Genomic DNA, 23,239 nt, shown 5'->3' on the forward strand with positions numbered 1-23,239 from the left:
TCACTATTAGTATAATATTACGTTGTACAGCTTGATCTCCTCTACTTTACTGTATCTATTTTGCATTAAATTCATTTAAAGTAAAATGTTCAAAATCAGAGCCACAAGGGCACTATTTTGCCCCATATTTGGAACAATGCTTGCACATCAACTCATTTTTGATTAAGTATGCTTTCTATTTCATGAAAATTTATAATTGTTGTGTTTTAATATATGTGCTCAAATCTTAGAATGCGATAGCGCCTTTCTGCTTCTCAGCTGAACATATTTGCTCTGTAATGTTGTTGTTGTTTGTTTGTTTTTTCCACAGGACCAAACCCGCCCGGAGAGCCCACTGCCCTGCCTTCAGACACTAGCATTGACCTTACATGGACTGCATCCCCAGATGTGAATAGCTATGAGGTATGTTACAACTGTTTGCCATGATATGATAACAAGCCGCTAGATGCATTTTCTCGTATGTTTGAATCAATCCATTTCTTCTTTGTGTTTTAATCAATTTATTTCTTTTAAATACAGTCATCAAGATGCAGTTTTATATGTACTGTAGAACCAAAAATGTTCATGACATAAAATTTTCATGCACCACCACTGGCATTTAATTCATGTGTATGTGTAGTGCATGCAGTAGTAGTAGTAATAATAATTGTAATAATAATGATGATGATGATGATGATAATGATAATAATAATGATAATAATAGTAGTAATGATCCTAATGATGATGATGATGATGATGATGATGATGATAATGATAATGATAATTATAGTAGTAATATTGATAATTAATGGAATTCATAAGGCGCCAGATTTATCTAATTGTCAAATGCTCCAGATGCAGTTTGTGCAATATATGAATTACATAGTGTAGATAAGAACTTTGGCATGCATTTTCATTTGAATATCTTGACTTCTTGTGAATTTTTTTTTTAATGTCATGCATGTAAAATTTCTGGTTTAACATTTTTCCAGTTGATCGAGAACAATACTTGATGCAAATTTCTGTAGTTATTTTACTTCTTCTTTTTTTTTTGACGTTCATCATTTTGCTCCACAAAGGAGAGGATGTTAAAGTTTTCTACAAGTGTTCAACCTTGCCAAGCAGGAGTTGGGATATTTTTTGTGCATTGTGTATCGAATGAGTGCATTCATCTTTCGAGAGACACATGTGTAATGGGACTATATTCTGCTGTGCACAGGTGTGTTACACCCCTCAAGATGGCTCCGCCTCTCCGTCCCTGATAGTGGGCACATCGCACACCATCACTGACTTGAACCCAGAGACAACCTACCTCATCAGCATTTCGGCCTCAGGCTCAGGGAAGAGTGAAAAGCGGACCATTTCTGTCACCACAAGTAAGCCACCCAATATGCTCCAAAGAGAGAGAGGGACACAAAAGGAGAGGGAGATAGAGAGCTAGGAGAGGGAGGGAATTTTAAGTTTGATAGTTTGCAGTCTGAATGCACCTGTTTTGCTCACATGTCGTTTTTTTCCATTACCATGTTGTTACGATAAACCTATAACAAAATAGAGAAAGTATTTGAGAGGTATGAGTCTGCCCATAAACTAGAAATTGTATATAATATCTTTGGCCATAGTCACTGGCATTGCCTTGTATGTTACCACTGTCTCTGCCAGAGTTGTTTGATGTTGTTGTTGTTGTTGTTGTTGTTGTTGTTGTTGTTGTTGTTGTTGTTGTTGTTGTTGTTGTTGTTGATGTTGTTGTTGTTGTTGTTGTTGTTGTTGTTGTTGTTGTTGTTGTTGTTGTTGTTGTTGTTGTTGTTGTTGTTGTTGTCGTGGTTGCTGTTGCTATTGTTGTTGGGGTTTTTTTGCCGAGGTAGTTAGTTGTGTCATGACTTGTGTTATTTCGATAAGTCTGCAAGTCCCACTGGTACAGCAATGAGGAGATCGATGGAGCTTTCAAACTATTTCCCTGTATTTCAATGTTTGTGATGGTCCCCCAGTCGTACATAGTAGGTCCTAGAGTTTGTCAGTCCTAATGAATTATTGTATGATACAAAATGGCGATATGGATCCTAATTAAATGACTGGTGGAGAGCAATCATGTGACCTGTCTTTCATTTTGCCTGAACGTGCCCAGTGGGCATAATTTTTTTTCCCAAGGGTTGTAATACAAAGCCAGCCCATGATATGCATTGAAGTTGATTTCGTGTTGAAAACAAGAAATCAACTCTATTTTTGTTGTACTCAATTGCTCACTGCTTCAAACCTTTGTCTTGTTCTCCTGTCTGTCCAAACTTGCAGCGGAAGACACGGCTATCCCAGTGGCCACCAACTTCAGGGTGACCGACACGCGGGCGTCCGACCGCGAGATTACCCTGGAGTGGAACCTACCTGCCTCTGACTCATTTGACCGCTTTCAGCTCTCGTACAATCCAACATCAGGGTCCCCGGCGTCTCCAGTCTTGATTCCCAAGGATGTGTCCAGCCTGGTCCTCAGCAATGTCCTGGCGGATGTCCCCTATGACTTTTCCCTCGTCAGCGTCAGGGGAGCAGAGAGCAGTTCAGCCTTAGACATCGCAGACGTTGAAATTGGCAAGTTACTCATTACATGTGCAATTTGTTATATTCCCTTCCTTCATCAGTCACTGTGCAGGTGTTCTGTGTATTTGTCACATGTCAAATATTGTTAGAATTATGTAATTGAGGTGTATCATATTTTTTGTAGTCAAATCTGTACACTAAAATTTGTATATGGATCAAATCTTAGCGGTCAAAAGAAATGTTCCCTGACAGGACACAGCTCACATGTACAATGATTTTATGTCATATTTATATGGTAGAAAATAAATGTATAGGCTAATGTGAACATGCATCTCCTGATGATACATGTATCTGTTGGACTTGAGCATTAATAAATTCTGATAGTGATCAAAGGTCACAAGATCACCTAATTTTTCTCTATTTCAATATGTGGTAGCCATGTCTGTTTATGAATTCAGTTTGTTTCCATGATAGCCACCAAAGGTAATGCACTAGCATCATCAGCCAGAGATGGTAGTGACCACTGTTGGTGTACATATATCATCACATTCGAATTGATGTTAATGACATTGTTCTTGAGGTAACAGGTGGCTTTCTCAATAAAAATGCTGTGCACAGATCAGACTCCCTGTTCGATTATGTATTCCACAGCTTATAGCGAAGGCTAGCTGGGGCTAGTGTATGCATGACATTTTGGTATCTTATTTAGTCGCTACATGACATTCAGCAGCATTTTTTTTTTACTACCTATTTATTGTACTTTCGCTTTATTGCTGTTCATATAAAAACCAAAACTTCCAGAATGAATACCTTTGCCCCTGTTTGAAGAAGTCAACATGTGCTTTATGAGCTATTCCAAGATAATCCAGTAGTTAATATACAAGTGTGCCATTTATATACCATGTACAACATAGATTTAACTCCTTTGTTTTAATCTTGCCTGTAAAATGTGTCATTTTTAACAATACTGACTATCTTATTTGAAAGTAACATATTATTCAGAGGGGTGAAGGTTCAGATGTGAGTTTCATCAACCTGGGGTAGCCTGTTGATATTGTCATTGCCCGGAAAGCAGTAGATGACAGGTTCAAGTCCCACTGGTTCCTTTTTTATGCCTCCGCCACGAAGTGGTGCCGGAGGCATTATGTTTTCGGGTTGTCCGTCCGTCCGTACATCCGTACGTCTGTACGTCCGTATGTCCGTACGTCCGTCCGCTTTCGTTTACACGATAACTTGAGTAATATTGACTGGAATTTTACCAAACTTGGTCCAAGTATAAAGTATGATGGGGCAATTATTTGATTAGATTTTGGGTGAAATCGGCCGAAGGTCAAAGGTCAAAGGTCAAGGTCAAATCATGAAATTGATCTGTTTACATGATAACTCAAAACTGGAACGAGCAAATTTCACCAAACTTTGTCGGAGGATGATATATGATGGGGCAATTACTTGATTAGTTTCTTAGTGAAATCGGACAGAGGTCAAAGGTCAAAGATCAAGGTCAAATCCTAGAATTTATCTGTTTACATGATAACTCAAAACTGGATGAAGCAGCTTTCACCAAACTTGGTCCAAGGATGATGTATGATAGGGCAATTAGTTAAGTAGATTTTAGTGACATTGGCAATAGGTCAAAGGTCAAAAGGTCAAGGTCAAATGCTAAAAATGTTGCTATTTCTCCCATATCTATGCAGTGCCCAAAGGTATTTTCTTGAAACTTAGTGTAGACACGTACTACTGCGTAGAGATTCTCCAGAGAGTTTCATGTCATAAGGTCAAAGGTCAAGAGGTCAAAGGTTAGGTGAAAATGTTGCAACATCACTTTTCTCGCAAATGGTTCAATGTATCTTCATGGAACTTGGTACATACGCGTACTGACTGGCAGGGATTATCTAGGGAATTTAGGGGTCATGGGTCAATAGTCAGGGGTCAAATGTCAAGGTCAACTCCTCAAAATTTTACTATTTCCCTCATATACTAGTAAATGCAATGCTTGCATTATTAGTTTAAAAACTTATTATATACATGCATTACCTAATGGAGATTCTCTGGGAAATTTCCAGCCAGAAGGTCAAAGGTCAAAGATTAAGGGTCAAAGGCCAGGTTTCAATGCCCCCCAAAAAATCTATTTTGTACTGTAATTACATTCTTTCTTCATACCTTGGAAATTACTCAATGCATAAACTTATAAAAGGATGTGCAGAAGTTAAGTAAAAATTCTCAATTCCCTAGATATGTGTACCTGCACTCTTAGACAATTTTAGCAAACCCAGTTCAAGGAAAGTGAACATTCAAGATATTTCTGACAAACCTGTCATTTCAATATTTTGCCAGTTATGTGAAACTGTTACACACATTGTGAAGATATTGTACTATACACCTATTGGGAGAATCATGCATTATGGCGGAGGCATCAGTCGCCATAGCGACATTTCTAGTTATTCCCTGACATGATTGTATATTTATAGATCAGCAGTTGCGATCTTGACAAATTTGATTTGTAGAAGGAGACAAATTGAAGAAACTCACACCTGAACTGACCATCTTATTGTCAGATAGTCATAGACACAATGTCTTTGCACAAAATTTCACATACCTCTGTTCTCTCTCCATACCAACAGTGGTCGGTAGCATAGATGCTACTATTGGCGAAAGAACGTCAACGAGTTTGGAAGTTCTATGGGGTCAACCTCAGGGTACCGTTAATGGGTACACAGTGAATGTTGGAGGAACTGCAGTCATTTTGCCAGCAGACTCAAGGAGTAGAGTATTTGATAACCTGGATCCTGGAACGGAGTACACCGTCATAGTTCAGGCCAATGGAGCTGGAGTGGTTCCTTCTGAGGACACCGTAACGGCAAGGACTTGTGAGTGTGATTTGATTTTACATACCTGGGATGGGCCTAATTTCATAAAAGATGTGATAATGGCAACTCCTGCTGGAATGACAACTTCCAGTAGCAACAGCTAATCAGGAAGCTGGATTATTGTCATTACCATGCCACTTCTAACAAGAGTTGCTGTCAGAGCAACCTTTTTTAATGAAATGGGGCCCAGCTAGGCTGTCAAGTGCACCACTTGTATGCCACATTTTAAATTCTTGATTCATTCATGCGAAATGCCTCACATGGAAAAATATGAAGTATCACAAAGGAGCCTCATTCTGAGTGTGTGAAGAGATTTCCAACCTCATGTTGAACTGAGATATATTGGATCTGACTTTGACAAAGTGGGGCTTAATTACAATTCAATTTTTGTTTTGTTTTTCACATGGAGAAACTGATTTGATTACTCATTAAATGGAACCAATCAGCTAGGCTAGTGACAGTCACACCTTCCTTTCACAGTGCCAGAGTTAAACCGTCATATCTCTTGAGAACTTGTCATGCAATTTCATTCATCTCACATTCAGAATGGTGGCCTCTAATTGGCTGATTAGTGAGGCAGGAACAACTGTTAAAGTGTACCAGTACCCTGAAAATCAGATTGTTGTACAGCTAGAATACACACACACACACACACACACACACACACACAAAATCAGCCAAAATTCACCTGAGAAAGCACCTGAAAGTATTCATATTTCAATAAATCTGATCATATCATATCATACCATAGTTTAGCACTTGTTCTTCACTCTTTTAAGTCTACTCTGTAAGTGCCAGTACTGATGTGTACACGCTGTAGCTATTAAATGGATACTGCATTTTTACGAATAATATCGAGATTCCTTGTTGATTGGTTTGCTGATCGCGCACACACATTGCATATCACTATCATTCAAGATGTATACATCATTTTGGAAAAAAAATATTGATAGCGATATCCTATGATTGAAAGAATCAGTTGATTGACCAGCCTAGTTCAAGTCATTTTTATTTTTGTATACATTCTAAAATTTACATTTAAACCCCAATAAATCAAGATTTGAGTGAAAAAAAAAAAAACTTTTTGCAGAGGTTATGTCTGAAGTATATTCTACAAATGTAGCAAACATTATGCTCAGGGCATTGGTACAATTTAATTACTTTAAAAAAAAGTAATGATAATTAAAGAATTGCTTGGAAAGACATAACAAGTTTGTATACCTATCTTTATTTTGCCAGTGTATGCTACCGAAGCACTAGTCGCACAAGTTGTGGACCAGGGTCCAACTGGTGTACGCCTTTCCTTGGCACCGCCTTTTGAAGACCCGGCACAATATGATGGCTACAACATCCGGGTTTTCCTGTCAAACAACATCCGGGTTTTCCTGTCAAGCAACAGCCCAGTGCTGCAGACCATTCCTGTTCCCAAGACGGCCTGTCCCGAATTGTGGATTTATGGATTGTATCCCGACACGCAATACTCTATTGAAGTGGCATGGACTCTTGGAATGGAGACCAGTGAACCTACTGCAGTTACCGCAAGGACAGGTAAAAAGACGGAAAGGGGATGCCTGAAAGTATCATTCTTCATTTATTCAAATCTCTGTTTCATGGCTTGAAGGGGTGCGTGAGCCATCATCCCCCCCCCCCAAAAAAAAAGAAAAGAAAAGAAAATGGCTTTGATATTCAGCTTTTATATGAAATTTCAGCGTGTGTTGTGGATTATCATTGGGATATGTTGTGCTATTAGCCTGTCTGATTGAGGTGAGATTACAGATTGTGTCTATAAGCTTCCGAGAAGATGCAACATGGCAACATTTTGGATGAAGAAAATACTTACTATATCATTATGATGAGTGTAGATGATAGAACCTGAACTTGTTTGATGGTGTGAATGGTCGACCAGATTTATCACTGTTGTATTGCGTAGAACATTTCGTTTCTCCACATTGTAAACTGAAAAAAAAAGAAGATAAAAGTTCTCCCGAAGGAACAAAAATAATGAAAATATTCATCAAATTTTCAATGTATTTGAAGCTTATATACTGACATGAACTGTTGTCTCAGTGTCCTTGTCTATGAGATACTCTTTTTGTGAAATTTTTATGTTTTTGCAAGGGCTTAGGTCTCGAGACTAAAACTAGAGAGCATAAGACTTGTGGAATGCAATCTGTTCCATGTTTAAGATTCTTTGCTGTAATAGAAAACATTAAACAATACCAACAAATCAGTGAAAGTTCTATGAAAGTGTAGCCAAAATATGAAAATTATGAAATTTCAAATTTTTCCACATATTTGCAGATTACAAACTCTTGATATTTGTCAAGTTTGCACACTGCAAATTCTGTGAGTTAAAGCTGTTGCACATTTCCCATTCACTAGCATATAGAATGCCTTCACTTTACTTTCTCCTTTTTATGTGAGCTCAACAAGAAGAAAATCCTTCAGCACTTTGTGTCGAACCTGACATACCTTAGCAGCATTTCCTGCATGCTTGCACGCATAATTTCATTGGGTACAAAATGATTTTGGATGCACTCGTAATCTTCGAACATCCATGTCCCCTTGTACAGTCGCTGCTGCGCCACTTCAGATAAGTGTAGAGAGCTTGGAGACCGAGTCTATGACAGTCACGTGGCAAGAAGGGTCGGGGTCATTCTCCAACTACCTTGTCAGCTACAGCCCGAATGGCCCCACCCCAGTCCTTGTGGCTCGTGGTGAGCCCAGGACTGCTACCTTCACGGGGCTGCAGTCAGGCACAGAGTATACCATCATGGTACAACAGCAGGGCGAGACCTCCGACTCTGAACAAATTATGCAGTACACGAGTAAGTCTCAGACATTACCTTGATTTCACACTCTGTATTCATGCAAACTCTTTTAAAAAAATGTTTATCATAGTTCACCAATTATTTTGCTCCACTTTTAAACAGCATTTTTAATTTCAGACCATGGCAATTCTGCATATTGCACATCTTGATTGATTCAGTCAGTAAGTAAACGAAGACAATGTCTGTGTTATTGGGTTGGTTGTTTAAATTTGCAGTGGGCAATAGTCTCTAGTATTAAAAAACATTGCATATATTTTGTTTTTTATGTCTCTTTTCTTTCATGTCTCCAAAGTTTGTTCTTGATAATATGATAATGTGGAAGTAATATACAGTGTATGAGCCCTTATTTATATCTCTGTATAACCTACAGAAAGAAGATCTGTTCAAGTAGAGTCTTGATCGGTACATTTGACAAAACTTTGTATCTCTATTGAGAATTCAAGGAGCACATTAATGTACCTTCAATCAAGGTCAAGATTGTATTGCAGTGGTAACTACATGCTTTTTGAATTCACCATTATGTTTATATGCTGCTTTTGTGTATGCGGTATTGGGTGAAGCCCAAACTATTAAATACATGATGTCAAGTACCAACTTCATATGAAAATGTCCGGGAGGAGGAGGGGAGATGACAAAATTGCAATACAGACTGACCTCTGACCTCTGTTACATGTATCTGGCCATGTGGCCCCTCTGAATAAGAGATTTGGCCAATGTGGGACAAACAGTATATCCAGAAAGCTGCTGACCCAGTGGTACCTACGCTACATATGTAGATTGGTAGCGTACACTGCAATGGTTGTGTAATCTATGCTAGCCTACTTGAAATTATAGTATGTTAATTCATGGCAATATATGTAAATTCAGATTGGTAGCGTACACTGCAAGGGTTGTATAATCTATGCTAAGGTACCTGAGATTGTAGTATGTTATTTTATGGAAATGTGTAAATTCATAACATATTTCTGCTGATGATATCATTAGGCAAAGTGCGTAAAGTTTTGTAGAAGTTTTAATGGAGGTTATAATATCTTTTTGTTGTTGGTCATCTTCCCACTGCTTGAACACGCCCTGATGATAGAGAAGTTTGGGTAAGATAGATAGCCGGATAATCAAGGTCGGACTGAATCTGAAAGTCTAAGGGTTAAGGTTGATTTGTGGATGCGCTCATTTCTCACATGTACCATACCTTACCCTTCTCACCCTCTGTGTTTCCACCCAGAACCGCAGCCAGTTAACACTCTTGAGCTGACTGCCTTAAAGGACAGCCTTGACATCTCCTGGCAGTCGCCAAATGGTGGAAGTTTTGATGCCTATCGTGTGTGCCATTATCCCCGAGGAGATAGGGTTTGTAGAGAAGCTATCCTTTTCAAGTTGGGATCACCTACTCATCAGCGAAAGATTAGACACGTGAATGAAAAGCCAAAGAAGCAAGCTACCTCTTTAACTCTTACAATATCATTGTTAATACCCAGTCAAGACAGCTGACATGCATGCATGGCTATGACTGTCGTCTCCTCTTCTTTCTTTTTTTCAGTATTGCTCAAATTGCTGTGGAATTATTTCAATAGTATTACCATTTTTCAAATTCATGAATTCTTTTGTTGAGATGTTTTTATTGCAACTGATTGGCAAATTGCCCTACGGCGTTGCTATACATACAGCTCTAGCACTGAATTGTTAATTGCTCGAGTACATTCGCCCATGATTTCATTATACCCCCGCCAAACGAAGTTTGAAGGGGGTATATAGGAATCAGCGGACGGTCGGTCGGGCGGTCGGTCGGGCGGTCGGTCGGGCGGTCGGGCGGTCGGTCGGGCGGTCGGTCCGTTGCAAATCTTGCGTCGCGAACTACTTCCTCAGTTTTCAACCGATTCCCATAAAACTTGGCACAGATGTGTGCCTTGGGTTGTAGATGTGCAAGACGTATTTTTTGACAGTACCCAAAAGTACGTTGCCATGGTAACGGCATATTATGGGCAAAAATGGGTACAAATCTTGCGTCGCGAACTCCTCCCGCAGTTTTTGATCAATATTTATGAAATTAGGTACACATGTTCATCTGAATATGTTAATGTGCAAGACACATATTTCCGCAGTGGCAAAAAGTGCGTTGCCATGGTAACGGCATGTTATTGGTAAAATATAGGGCAAAATGCTTCATGGCAAAACTGCTTCATCAGTGTTCTTCCAATTCTCATGGAATTCATATTGAATGTTTGTCTGAGGATATAGGTCAGCATGACACATTTCTTGACAGTGACAAAAAGTATGTTGCCATGGTAACAGCTCACATATTATGAGCCAAAATGATGGAAAACTTTGTGTTGCAAACTACTTCCTCAGTTTTTGCCCAATTTCCATGAAACTTGGTACAGATGTGTGCCTTGGTTGTAGATGTGCAAGACGCATTTTTCGACAGTACCCGAAAGTACGTTGCCATGGTAACGGCATATTAATGGCAGAAGATCAAGGAAAGATCTTGCGGATTTAACTACTTCCTCAGTCTTTTGACCAAAGCTTATGAAATGTTGTTTTGACCAAAGCTTATGAAATGTTGTTTGGCGGGGGTATAACCAGTTGCTGTAGCGACATTTCTAGTTTATCATGGCTTCTACTAAACACGTTAATCAAGTCAGTGGTACCTGTATTTACGTCAATGTAGTGCAATTTGCCAGTTAGTTGCAATTGTAATTTTTTCTACAGAATTGTCATGACAATTCCGTACATCAACAGGAGATAGTGAGATGCAGTGTCATAAAATTTGTGTTTTTATGTTTGGTTTTCATGAGTAGGCCTAAAGCTAATTTACAAATTTGTAAAGTGATATTAGTACAGGTAAGTTATTAAAAAATTAATTTAGAAGTACTTTAAAGGTTGGTACTTGTATATATTTCTGAAAGTCTCATATGAAATGCAATCTATTCTCTCTGTAGACATTCTTATTTGTTAGATCCTTTTGATAGTATTTTAAGCACACCATTGTTGAACCCTGGCTTCTGATTCAGGCATCACCATTAGATAACGGCCTCACAAGATCCATCACCCTTGATGGCTTAGACAGCCAGACTCAATACCTGGTCTCTGTCTACAGCAGCAGTGGGCAAGTTCTCAGCACTGGTGTGACCATGGATGAAGAAACATGTAAGTTGCTCACCCTTTTTATTTCCCATTCTTGTTAACAATATGACAAGTTTCAAATTGCAGTTTGAGACATTATGAGAATCCTGTACTGCAGCTGTCATGAATGAAAGGACAAGTTCACCTTCATATGCATGTGGCTTGAGTGAATGCAACAATGATAGTAGACTTCATCAGTGAAAGTTTGAGGAAATTCAGTTAATCCATTCAAAAGTTGTGTATGAATTCTCTGTATATTTTCCATACATTGTTCTGTGCATGTGGCATCATAACCTATAGTAGTCTTCTCATCCAGCAGTGACTGCACAGAACCTTTATAAATTTGCAACTTTTTAATGGACTATAATCCAATTTTCCTTTATAAACTTTTCCTGATGTACTCTGCATTCACTCAATTCACATTAAGGTAAACTTGCCCTTTAAGTTTCCCTTATTCTGAAGGAGCTATTCTCCTTAAAGACAGAAATGTCTCATCATATCCAGACAATAAGAATGTACAAGTTCCCTGATTTTGGTATCATTTTGGTATATTTAGATGCATGATATTAATCTTAATAATCGTGATTATCTCATGTGAATGTAACATACTCTATACTGATTTCAGTTCATTCTGTATCATGAAATATTGTTTCTAAAGTCTGTATACACTTAATTTCCAAGTGCTTGTTATTATTCATTGATATCCCTTGATGTAATGTAATATGTGTGGAAACTTATGAATGAATGAATGAATGAATGAATGAATGAATGAATGAATGAATGAATGAATGAATGAATGAATGAATGGCATTGAATGAATGAATGAATGAATGAATGAATGAATGAATGAATGAATGAATGAATGAATGAATGAATGAATAATTGAAATGATAAACACACAAGTATCTCATGGATTGCACATTAGAATCTTCCTAACTTTGATGTGTGGATGTTGGCAACGTGCTGTGGTCCATTTGATAATTGACAAACATGTACGAGGGAATTTAGCTATAAACTGAAAGGTTAAGATGTATGCATCTTGTTATGTGCTGCTGTTAGTAATTCTTAACTGTAAGGTATTCTTTTGTGTCAGCTCTCCTGTTATTCTATTCAAAGGATAAATTGCTCTGGTATAGAGATATATACCCTGTATATTTCTGCTGTGGCGTTCATTAAGTTTGTAGATTACAGTTTGTAGTATCGCTAGCTACAGGATCTTTTTATGGATACGCATCAAATACTTTTGTACTGGACTTATGTCAAGTGGCTATTGGCCTTTATTGACTTTTGTTTTGACTGCAGGTGTTCATCTTGCCTACCTCTGTTTAATGCTAAGTATAATTCACTCTAACCTTGTCTGCCTGTGTTAATTGATTAAAATTGTGCTGAATGTAGATCTTTCTTTGAGATATCCCTGAAGATATTGCACAGACCTTACCTGATTCCTTAGTCTGTAGTAGGCAATGCGTTTATCAGGAATCATGCTCTTTCAAAATACAGTGATTGGTGATCCAGGAGACATTAGGGTAGCGCCCTCGGATGTTGAAACCAACTCTATTCTCATCACATGGATAGTCATCCCTGAAATCACAAGGTGAGTCCCTCAATCATATCAGTGTACTGTAAAACGAGGAATGTTCACATGCATTTTAATTTCGCGAATTGCGCGAGAGCCAAGATTCTTGAAATCAAAATGCATGTGAAAGATCTTGTCTACACTATACGCATTGAATGTTAGAGGCAACTCGCGAAAATTTCATGCCGCGAAAAAAAGTCGTCAACTCCATTTTGCGAAAATTTCATGCCACAAAAATATTGTGTTTTACAGTATACAAATGTGTGTATATCACTGCGAAGTACTAAACTGAACAAAAAGTTACCAGACAGGTGCATACTTTGGTCAAATGCTGAGATTCTCATGTGTAAGATGATGTATGACCGATAAAATTTGGCTCTTCCTTTTACCCAATTGAAATAAGACAGCAATTCCACCAACTTCCAAAATAACAGGTAAGAAACTCTTTGATGGAAAAAAAGGGACTGAGTGAAATTATGTGTACTTGTAGTTCTTGTTGTCAAGTTAAAAGAATCATTATGGAATTAGTCCTTATCTATATTCTGATTACTGTAAAGCAAGAAATTTGTTTGAATTGGACCTCGCAACCTTTTTTTGCGGCATGAAATTTCTGTGAATTGCCACTGGCATTCAATGCATGTAGTGTAAACGAGAACGTCCGCATGCATTTTACTTTTGCCAATCTTGACCCTGGCAAAATTTGTGAAATTAGAATGCCTTTATCAATGACAAATAAAGACACATCCTACCTCAAAGTGAGTGACTGCATGTTTACAGAATAATAATACTGCTGATTCCTACAGTTACACTGTTGGCTACACCAACGCGGATGGAACTGGGGGTGAAGAGGTGCCATCACAGAATAGTGCAGAGTACACTTTTAGTGGATTGGACCCTGGTACAGAATACATCTTCTATGTTGTACCAGAAGGGAGAAATCGACAGCAGAGGTCTCAGTTTACACGTGAGTCCTTTAAGTGTACCGATACTTGAGTATTATGTTAAGTTTGCTTTATTTGTAGAATATTCTTCAAACATGCCCTCTGCAAAATATTTCTATTTTTTGTCAATCTGGCTTTTATTTATTGGGGTTTAAATGTAAATTTCAAAGAGTATGAAAAAACGACTTGAAATAGACTAGTCAATCACCTGAATTTTTTTTTCATTCAAGCATTTGCACTGTTGATATATATTTTTGAAGTATTTAGCAAATACATCTTGAACAATAGTGATATGCAATGTGTGCACACAATCAACTAACTGATCAAAATGGAATCTTGATGTTATTTGTAAAATTGTATGCATATATGGCTAGAACATATACACATTAGTACCATCGCTTACGGAGCAGAACTTGAGCACACAGAGCACAAATGCCAAATTGTTATAGAGGTACAATTGTATGATCTGATTTATCAAAATATGTAAACTTTCAGGGTTTAGTACACTTTAATTCTTCTTAGGTCTAGTCTGTGTCTTGAATTGAAGGTTTCATAAAGTAAATTACTCTGTGTGTAGTACATTAAGAAGATGTTATCATATGTAAAATGTATATGTTCTATGAAAATTTGAATATAAGTAGTTAGCTGTCAATAGAATGACAAATGTTGGCCTTGAACCACATTTGTGGCAAAATAGTTTTGAATATCTCAATTAGAATTGCTGACTCAATTATTTACACTTTATGATGTCAAACCTTCTATAACAAATGGTGTGCTGCTGCCTCAAGTTAATGAATGATCATGCTGCAGTAAATCAGTTGATCAGTCTTGCCTTGCTCAGATTTATCTGATAGTAGTTTGCTATCTTGCCTAGAAAGCACTATGGTGCTATAGTGCTATGGTAGACAACAAAGAGAGTCACATGTACAAATTTTAGGATATGCCATGATGTGTAGTGTACACCCATTTGTCTGACACACTCAATACTTCTTTCCGTATTGCACATTTTATATGTAAAGCGTTCAACAATTTTTCACTCTTGTGCCCCAGGACCAGAGCCTCCTGTTGAGCTCACCTTTGACACGATCACTACCGATGAAATCAGCATATCGTGGCTTAGACCTGCCAATGGTGGGGTGGATCGCTACAGGATTGATTATACCCCTGGTGGTGGGGTACCACCGTCTGGGCATATCGTAGATCACCAGGATGGACTGACAGCACAAACCCTGACAGTCGCTGGGTTGACTGCCATGACAGAGTACACTTTCAGTATTTACTCGCTTATCGGTGATGAAAACCTGGCAAGCACAACAGCGTTGTCCCAAGATACTGGTGGGTATCAGTTTTCCATTATCCTATAATGAAGTGGTCAATGTATTTCAGTGGTGTTCATGAATGATTAGAATGAAGGAGCTTTCATATTCTTTCATATATAACCAGAGTCTTTGACGTATGCCCCTAGTCATTGATATAACTGCAGATTTATAAATCATATCCCACAGTGTCTGTCAATTAACATTGCAGCTTCAGAAAGGAAGGATATGCGTGCACTGTGTATCATGGCAGCAGGCACACAAGCTATCCTATTAATTGCTCAGTTGACTTTGTCTGATAGAGTACTTGCAATGCTGGCCATGGTTTACTACAGGCAACTACTGTTACAGTGAAGTCCTTGGGTCCGGCAATTTTTCTTTCATCATATTGAAATTCAGTCATCGTCAAACAGTAAAGTGTGTAAAGATATGCATGGAGATGATTGCATTTATTTCATGCCATAACATGTCTTTTTTGGATCACCAAAATTTCAGATCTAAAGATTTCAGTGGCGCAAAGTGGCTGCCAGACATAAAAAAATAAGTGTCGACGACAAGCCTTGTCACATCATCCACGTGATAGCACACTGTGTGGTCTGTCCTAAGACTATTTTGATGTACTCTATCTGAATGATGATAATGCAGTTTCCTGTCTTGTCAATCAAAATCTATATCATACTTGCCAACTAGTAAGATTTTATCAGATTCAGTAAGATTTTTTACGTTCAAAATAGCAAAATCAGATTTTCTGTCAGAGAAATCAGATTTTAAAAAAATATTTAGATATACCTTTCATGTGTATTTTCTGAAGATTTGACTGAAAGTAAGATTTTTAACTTCAATTTGCATATAAAATAAGATTTTTGCAATCCACGAGTAAGATATCTCATCTTGAAATGTTGGCAGGTATGCTATATACAATGTACATTCTTCTTGTCACCATTCCTCTCCCTTTAATACTCCAATCCAGGTACAACGATCAACCTTATGATTTCAGCAGTGACCACCAGCACCTCCTTCACCGTGTTATGGGACGTCTTGCCCCCAGGAGATTTCAACCAGTACCTTATAAGCTTCAGCCCTGACCACAATGACAGGCCCGGCTCGCAGCGATCACCACAAGTCATATCTGTCAGCTCCCTCGGTGACGATGCGCAGGGTTCGCTTCTCATTTACGGCCTCAGTCCTGGAGAGTTGTACACAGTTAACTTGAAAACACGCCTGAATGGAGTGGATACGGATGATGGTATCGGACGCATCTCGTACAGAACAGGTACTTTTGTATAAACAACAACAACAACAACAAAAATAGAATGTGATTGTTAAAGGAGATCTCTGGATGATTTTCAGACTACAACATTTGAACAACAGTTTAGACTTTTAATGATTTGGATGAGGAATATAAGAATGTTTCCAACATTTATAACAAATTGCAATGAACAAAGATGATGACATAGCAGCTTCACCATTAATCGTGCGTTCAGACAATCCCCCACTTTGCGGGGAATGTCCCATTTGCCAGGACTTTCCCTGGCAAGCCCATCATCTGAACGCTTGGCTGGGACATCATCCCCCGCTCCCCCGGCAAGCTTGTCAAGTCCGGCAACAAATTCTGGTGGGGGACTGACCTTGATCCTCTGGCGCAGCTGTTTTCCTCATAAGTGCGCATGCTTGGAATGTGGTGGTGAAGAACTACTACACACGTTTGTATTTGCAATTGCGCACCCTACAGCACCACGTACGGTGACCTAACACTCAGCTGAAACCACCAGCCGTGATTTTGTCTCTCTTTCAGTTGGGGGAATTCAGTGCATGTGTGGATAGTTGACCGAAAAAAAGTTACATTTCTCCTAACTTCCCCCGCATATAGCAGGGGATCGTCTGAACGCAGGAACAGAATGCATGAGTTTGGGCTCAAGGAAGCAGAACAAAAGAAAAAGGCATGCATAGATCCTCCAAAAGTGAACTTGTTATGCGAGTAATTTGTAATGGGACTGAACGGTTGTTGTTATTTTTTTTTTAATGCATGTATGTGACCCTCCTACGTCATCAACATTGTTTATTCGTAATTTATTTAAGATTTTTCAGACTATTGGTTCTTCTGCTCAAGGACCACAATGTATTCCACAAATCTATACATGGAGCTGTCAATTTATGAAGTCCATGATGTGAAATTATGAAAATCGTCTGGAGTGCCCCTTTAACAAAGACAGCAGTGATTACAATGGGTCATGTAATGGTGGTGATGATCATGATGGCTATGTTGACTGATGCCTTGAATGATTATGAAATTTATGTTGAATGGCAGCAGTGGATCATGACAGTATCCACATGAAACATTTCCCTAGATTTCTCCAGTTCGGTCTATATTGGCTTTCGGCAGTAGCTGCTCCTTAGTAGGGGGAGGTAGCTTGTCATGATGATGGTTGCTGCTGTGTCTCTCCTCCCATAGTCGACATCTGCCCACCTGTGGGGATTCAGTCAAGGGTTGGACCAAGTGAAGGAAGCTTGTCCTTGATTTGAGCTGTTTCTAGGCTAGTTGGGAGCCGTAGCATGAGTGGCGGCAGTCCCGACTTAATTTGTCTTCATGTCTTTTTGTACACTCCTGCATTGTCTGTCACTTTACTCTCCCGATAGTTACATCATGTCATCTGTTAGTAGGAGATCTATTCCTGTAACTTTGATTGAATTTGATATTGTCACCAACTCTTTTGTGTCGGTGGGGGGGGGGGGGGGGGGGAGGAGGGGAAGTGATTTTGACGCTACTTTGGTTTGCATAGTTGTTTCAGTGACTTGTATTTTCCTGCACATGCTTGTCATCCACAAGATCATCAACAAAATCATGGTCTTGCAGTGACTGTAAGAAGGTCCGTCATAAACCTCTCCTTCAATCTTCTGTTATCCACTATATTTTACTTAGCCCATCACAATGTTGAACAGTAGAATGTGAATAGATATATGGACTGAAATCTTATTGTGATAGATTTCTTTTTTTCGAGATTATCATAACATGAATACTAAGGTTCTGTTCTGCTTGAAATAGAATTAGACTGCAAAAATTCTGTTTAAGACTAATTTTGGTTATACCAAATTTAAAAAGTGCAAATGTCCTTGACTTTTGTTTGATGTACTAATTTTGATAATGACAGGTTGTGTTTAATGTAATATATAAGTCTTCATGCTTGTGTACAAGGTTGATATCATATGCCAAATGTGTTATCAAACTGTTATCAAACATGTATTGCGTATAATTATCAAGAAAAGAAAAAAAGCTGGCATGTGGTGTTGTTATTGTAGGTCATGGTATAAAACCAGAATCAGAAGCATGATTGTAATCTTTCCAATTTGCTTCTTCTTCCAGCACCTCTACCCGTCGGCGATGTGTCGGTCACAACCACTGAGACTACAGTCGCCCTCGACTGGGCTGATGTGGACCCTGTGCTGTATGGCTACGTAATTGAGCAGACTCCTATGGAAGGTAGCACACCTTCACCAGTGACCGCCTCACAGGTCACCGCCAGCAGCCTAGCACCGGGCAAGGAGTATGTCTTTAACATCTACACAGTGAGCGGCTACCCAGACAACTACGAAACGCGCAGTGATCCACAGACTGTTGTAGCATACACAAGTACGTATTCAACTTTCTGGTATTGTTCCACTTGCGCAGGGACATTTGACAATTTGAATTGCAACCAGAAATGTTCAGCAAAGTTAACTAGTAATACCATCACTACATGACTGTGTAGCTCTTTGTATCAATAGTATGTGTAAAGGTAGTGACCTGATGTAAAAAATCCTTTTCATCTCAAGCTGTACGTGAAGAAATTATACATCTTTAGGAAACAGATATGGAGTTACTATAGTGAAACCTTTTCATGTTCTTTAATATGCCTGCATTGATACAAGAAAGATGTGTACCATAAACGTTGAAAGCATGATTTCATTTTTTCTACCGAAAAATGACGGCAAGCTCCTCACACAACTTAGAACAAGAATTGTAACTGGATGGTTATTATACGTCATAGGAGTTTTGCTGTTTGTACATTGCGTGCCCAGCAAATCAACAAAATTGTTGCGCTAGCTGCATGTATGTAATATATCTGTGTGAAATGCTGTATCTATGTACTGCGATATCACTATCGCTACTATGAAACTTTATCATTATAGCTTAACACACTTGAGGACAGGTTGGTTTTGCTATAACATGCGTTTACCATAGACACCTGCTTGAGTATTCTCGGGGCTCGTTTTCAATGTGTTAAAGACTTGTTGTTAGGAGCAGAGTCTGTGGCTTCAGAATTTATGTGTTGTCATATCAATTAGAAGAAAAGCCTCAAAAGATATTATTCTATTTATGAAATCGTTTGCTTTGTAATTTAGTCAGAATGAAGTTAAATATTTGAAAACAAATAATATGTATACGGAAAACCAAGAAAACAAATGATTACTTCATAGATTTTTATTGGACTGTTTGTACACATAATTCTAAGAACTATACCCTTGGATATTTGACTACCCACTGCCATTTTTTGTTTGCTTTTTCTAGATCCTCGGAGTCCACAGAATCTTGTTGTCTCGGATGTCAGGGATGATGAGTTCACACTGACATGGTCGCCCCCTGTCGAGGTCAATTATCCAATCGCATACTTCCTTCTTGATCTCATTCCTGATGAACCGTTCTTCCCTCTCAGTAAGTTTCACGCTCTATCGATGATGGACAAGAAATGTCTATCAATATAAAAACAATTTTTGATTTAATTTGTTAATGGGATCAGCCTCGAAAGGCCAATGGCCTATACTGCTGATTTCCACCACCATTTACTCAAATTGTTATGTCAATCTGCAACACACACTTTTTAATTTTGACTATGTACTTACCTGAAGTAATTTTTGGTTTGTATATGTATATTTTGATTTTATTGATTGTCTATCTGTATGTTTGGTTTTTTATCTGAATTTGTGGAAATAAACTTGAATGGAATTGAATGTCAGTGTGAACATCTCAGAATTAAGATGCCTGTAATTTGACTTTGCTGGTTATACAACAAAGAATTTGTAAATCATTACTGGTAAATAGTTGCATCACAGGACAGAATATGACACTCTGCTGCATACACTTTATATGAATTCTTCCCTCTTAGTAAGACTTTTGCACACAAAACATTGAAATAAACTTAGAATTTACTCACAAATTTAGTAGGGAACACCGCTTGGTAGTCTATCACCTCATAAAATGCAAGCTACATGTGACAGGAATGGAATCACAAGAAACGCTTTCAATGTTCTCTGGCATTTGGCAATTTATCGATCGGTTTGGGCGGATGTGTGTGTTTGAGCCGAATGTGCGAACTTGGCATGCCATCAGTCGAGTGATTCGGACGTGTGATGTGGCACATAAAGAGTTAATTTGCATCATGGCTATGATTATTTGAGATGTTGGTTTGTGTCACGTAACCAGGAATCAACAGCACCAGACAGGAATGGGAGATTCATGATGGGCTGACCTCAGGGAGAGAGTACAGAGTGGAATTGAGGTCTGTTCTTGAAGCTACAACTGGAAGCCTGATAGAGAGCACGCCTGCTGAATCGGACATATTCCTTCTAGGTAACATTCAAAGATCATCATGCTGAGTAAATTAGTGGGTCCTAGAAAATGGCTGCCTAGTCATGCACCTTTCAGCTTTTGTGTCTAGTTTTGTCTGCTAATTCTATCCATTTATTTGTTTTTCATTCATCAACTTTGCACTACTCTGCACTGAATTGCTTGGTTTAGGCCTGAGCATTGTGAAAGATTTACTGTAAAAATTGAAATTTTGCACAACATTTTTAAAGGCATTTATTCTCCTTATGTAGTGATGATGTTACATGGTTTTATGACAGTTTGCTATAAATCAAAGTTAATCAACTGCAAATAAGGAATCTCTGACTTTGAAAAACATATCCGTGTCATTCATTTTATTCTAAGTTCATTCATATTTTGTTAGGGTAAAACGTAGTGAAAGCAAACTGCTGTTACAGATTTCCTGTCCAGTAAATTTGGGCTTCACCATTAATCTGCCATAAAAACAATGTGAGTGTCAATATTGTCGCATCTAAGTAATGAACACTTAGTCTGTGCAAACATGATCCTTCAGTAAGGATTCCTAAGTTAAAGGGATCATATAGTTTTGGTTGAGACCTATAATGTCAAGTTTATAAGATTTGTTTTTGTGAGATAATGAGAAATCTCTTATGAAATATGAAAGAGCATGTTGTTCCAAGGAGGATTCAACATTTATTTGATCAAAATTGGTCTTGAAATGGCTGAGATATAATCCAAAAAAGCGATCCTAATAAGATTGACTGGCCAAAAACCAGTACTGTACGGTTCTTTAAATTGTTAATTTTAAAGGCGTATGTAAAGATCTTGGTTTTTGTTTGTCTGTTCAGCTCCCAGACCACCTTCAGGTCTCAGCACACCATATGTAACCACCAATGAGACCAGAGTGGAATGGACTCTCTCCAACACTGACTATACTGGATTCCGAGTGAGACTTTTGAAGCACTTTTAATTCCGAATATATCGCACATAAGGATTTTTTTCTTTTTATTCACATGTAATTTGAGACCACACTTAGTGTCAGAAAAAAAAAATTACTTAATGTGGGACGTTCTTACAATCATTGGGCATGGAAATACACATATTTTGAATATGCACCGTTTCTCCACTGACTGGATCTTTAATTTGCAACATTCTGCACAAACAAGGAAATCATGGCTTCTTTCGTGATGCTTTGTTCTTCTGTTTAAAAGCAGTTGTAAAAATCCATTGCTGAACAGTTCTAAAAGTTCGGCTGAAAATTTTCTTGTCTAAATTTCTCTGTTGTAAGTATGCATAAGCCTCTTCTGTATCATATAATATCAAGTATAAATAAAGCCTTGTCAAATGTATACCACATTCTTGTTCCAAAAACTGAACTGGTTCCAAAAACTGAACTGGATCTTAAAGAGAACTTATATTGGAACTGCTGCAAATTGAGTGTTCATGCTGTTTAGTGAATTTTATTATTTCCTCAATATTATGCCACAGGCGTGTCTGCATGAAAAAAATATTTGTTAATGTGCTATTCAAATGTTTATTCATTGTATGTATATTTCATGCACACTTTATAAGAAGTAGAATGAGATATTTGTTATTTGCATGTACATACTTGTTTCATTTTAACAAAATTGGTAATAAGCATATCTTTTTGTCAAACGTATATCACATCATGATTTTAACTAAGCACCTCATTGTACATCTTATTTTCTATCAAATTAAATGCATATCCTTGGAGCACACAGTTGGAGCACACATCTATTCTTGTAGCATACACATTTTCAGTAATAACAATTAATCAACAGTAACCAATGCCATATTTCCCCATCCATTTGCTAAAGGTTTCATATGGAGAGGATGTTTCCCAGAACGTCATTAGTGCCACGCCTGTGGAGCCGTTCATCTTGCTGACCAATCTATCACCAGCCACTGTGTACTCCTTTTCGGTCACTACTGTGTCCCGAGGCACTGAAAATCCATCACTGGTCAAAACCAGTGCCACTTCCTTGACCACTACAGTCAGTACAAGTGAGTTTGTTTGTTTGTTTGTTTGTTTGTTTGTTTGTTTGTTTGTTTGTTTGTTTGTTTTTCACAGTCATCTGTGAAAAATGAACAGCATTTCTCTACAAGAAGTGTACAATGTATGAAGTTTTTGTGTGCTACCCTAAAGCTCACTCTCATAATGCTTGCTTTATTCTCTGTTTTCATGCTTCTCCTCTTCAATTTATTACAGCACACAGGATTGTCTAAATAATTCTTGCAAGGCTATACATTGTCCATTCTATTGATTTGCTTTTGCATTTGATTTCAGATTGAAATGAAGAAGGAACCATTAGTTATTTCTTCTTTTCAGGTGTATACATTAGGGAAAATTCCATGCATGGAGATACATGTACAGCATAATGTCAGAATCTCATATACGGTATGTCCCCCAAAAAATTACAACGGGGCCCTCCGCAATGATATCTTTAAAAATAGTGAATCAATCTAAATACAAATTCAGGG

General features: G+C 38.1%; 1 protein-coding gene across 1 annotated transcript in view; it reads left to right on the forward strand.

The window, feature by feature from the left end:
* Positions 1-23,239, forward strand: part of LOC139717552 (receptor-type tyrosine-protein phosphatase eta-like) — a 50,525-nt gene that overhangs the window by 6,698 nt on the left and 20,588 nt on the right. The window contains exons 6-22 of the mRNA XM_071629061.1: positions 311-402; positions 1,199-1,355; positions 2,266-2,556; positions 5,127-5,372; positions 6,612-6,920; positions 7,946-8,200; positions 9,426-9,550; positions 11,212-11,347; positions 12,824-12,917; positions 13,703-13,863; positions 14,891-15,175; positions 16,127-16,429; positions 18,518-18,784; positions 19,703-19,846; positions 20,615-20,761; positions 21,586-21,683; positions 22,576-22,762. Of these exons, the coding sequence (XP_071485162.1) occupies positions 311-402; positions 1,199-1,355; positions 2,266-2,556; positions 5,127-5,372; positions 6,612-6,920; positions 7,946-8,200; positions 9,426-9,550; positions 11,212-11,347; positions 12,824-12,917; positions 13,703-13,863; positions 14,891-15,175; positions 16,127-16,429; positions 18,518-18,784; positions 19,703-19,846; positions 20,615-20,761; positions 21,586-21,683; positions 22,576-22,762 (3,297 nt within the window). The remainder of the gene's footprint in view (positions 1-310; positions 403-1,198; positions 1,356-2,265; positions 2,557-5,126; positions 5,373-6,611; positions 6,921-7,945; positions 8,201-9,425; positions 9,551-11,211; positions 11,348-12,823; positions 12,918-13,702; positions 13,864-14,890; positions 15,176-16,126; positions 16,430-18,517; positions 18,785-19,702; positions 19,847-20,614; positions 20,762-21,585; positions 21,684-22,575; positions 22,763-23,239) is intronic.

Source organism: Diadema antillarum, unplaced genomic scaffold (assembly GCF_040938485.1).
Source record: "Diadema antillarum isolate AM-2024a unplaced genomic scaffold, OU_Dant_1.0 scf00000077, whole genome shotgun sequence".
NCBI classification, from domain to species: Eukaryota; Metazoa; Echinodermata; class Echinoidea; order Diadematoida; family Diadematidae; genus Diadema; species Diadema antillarum.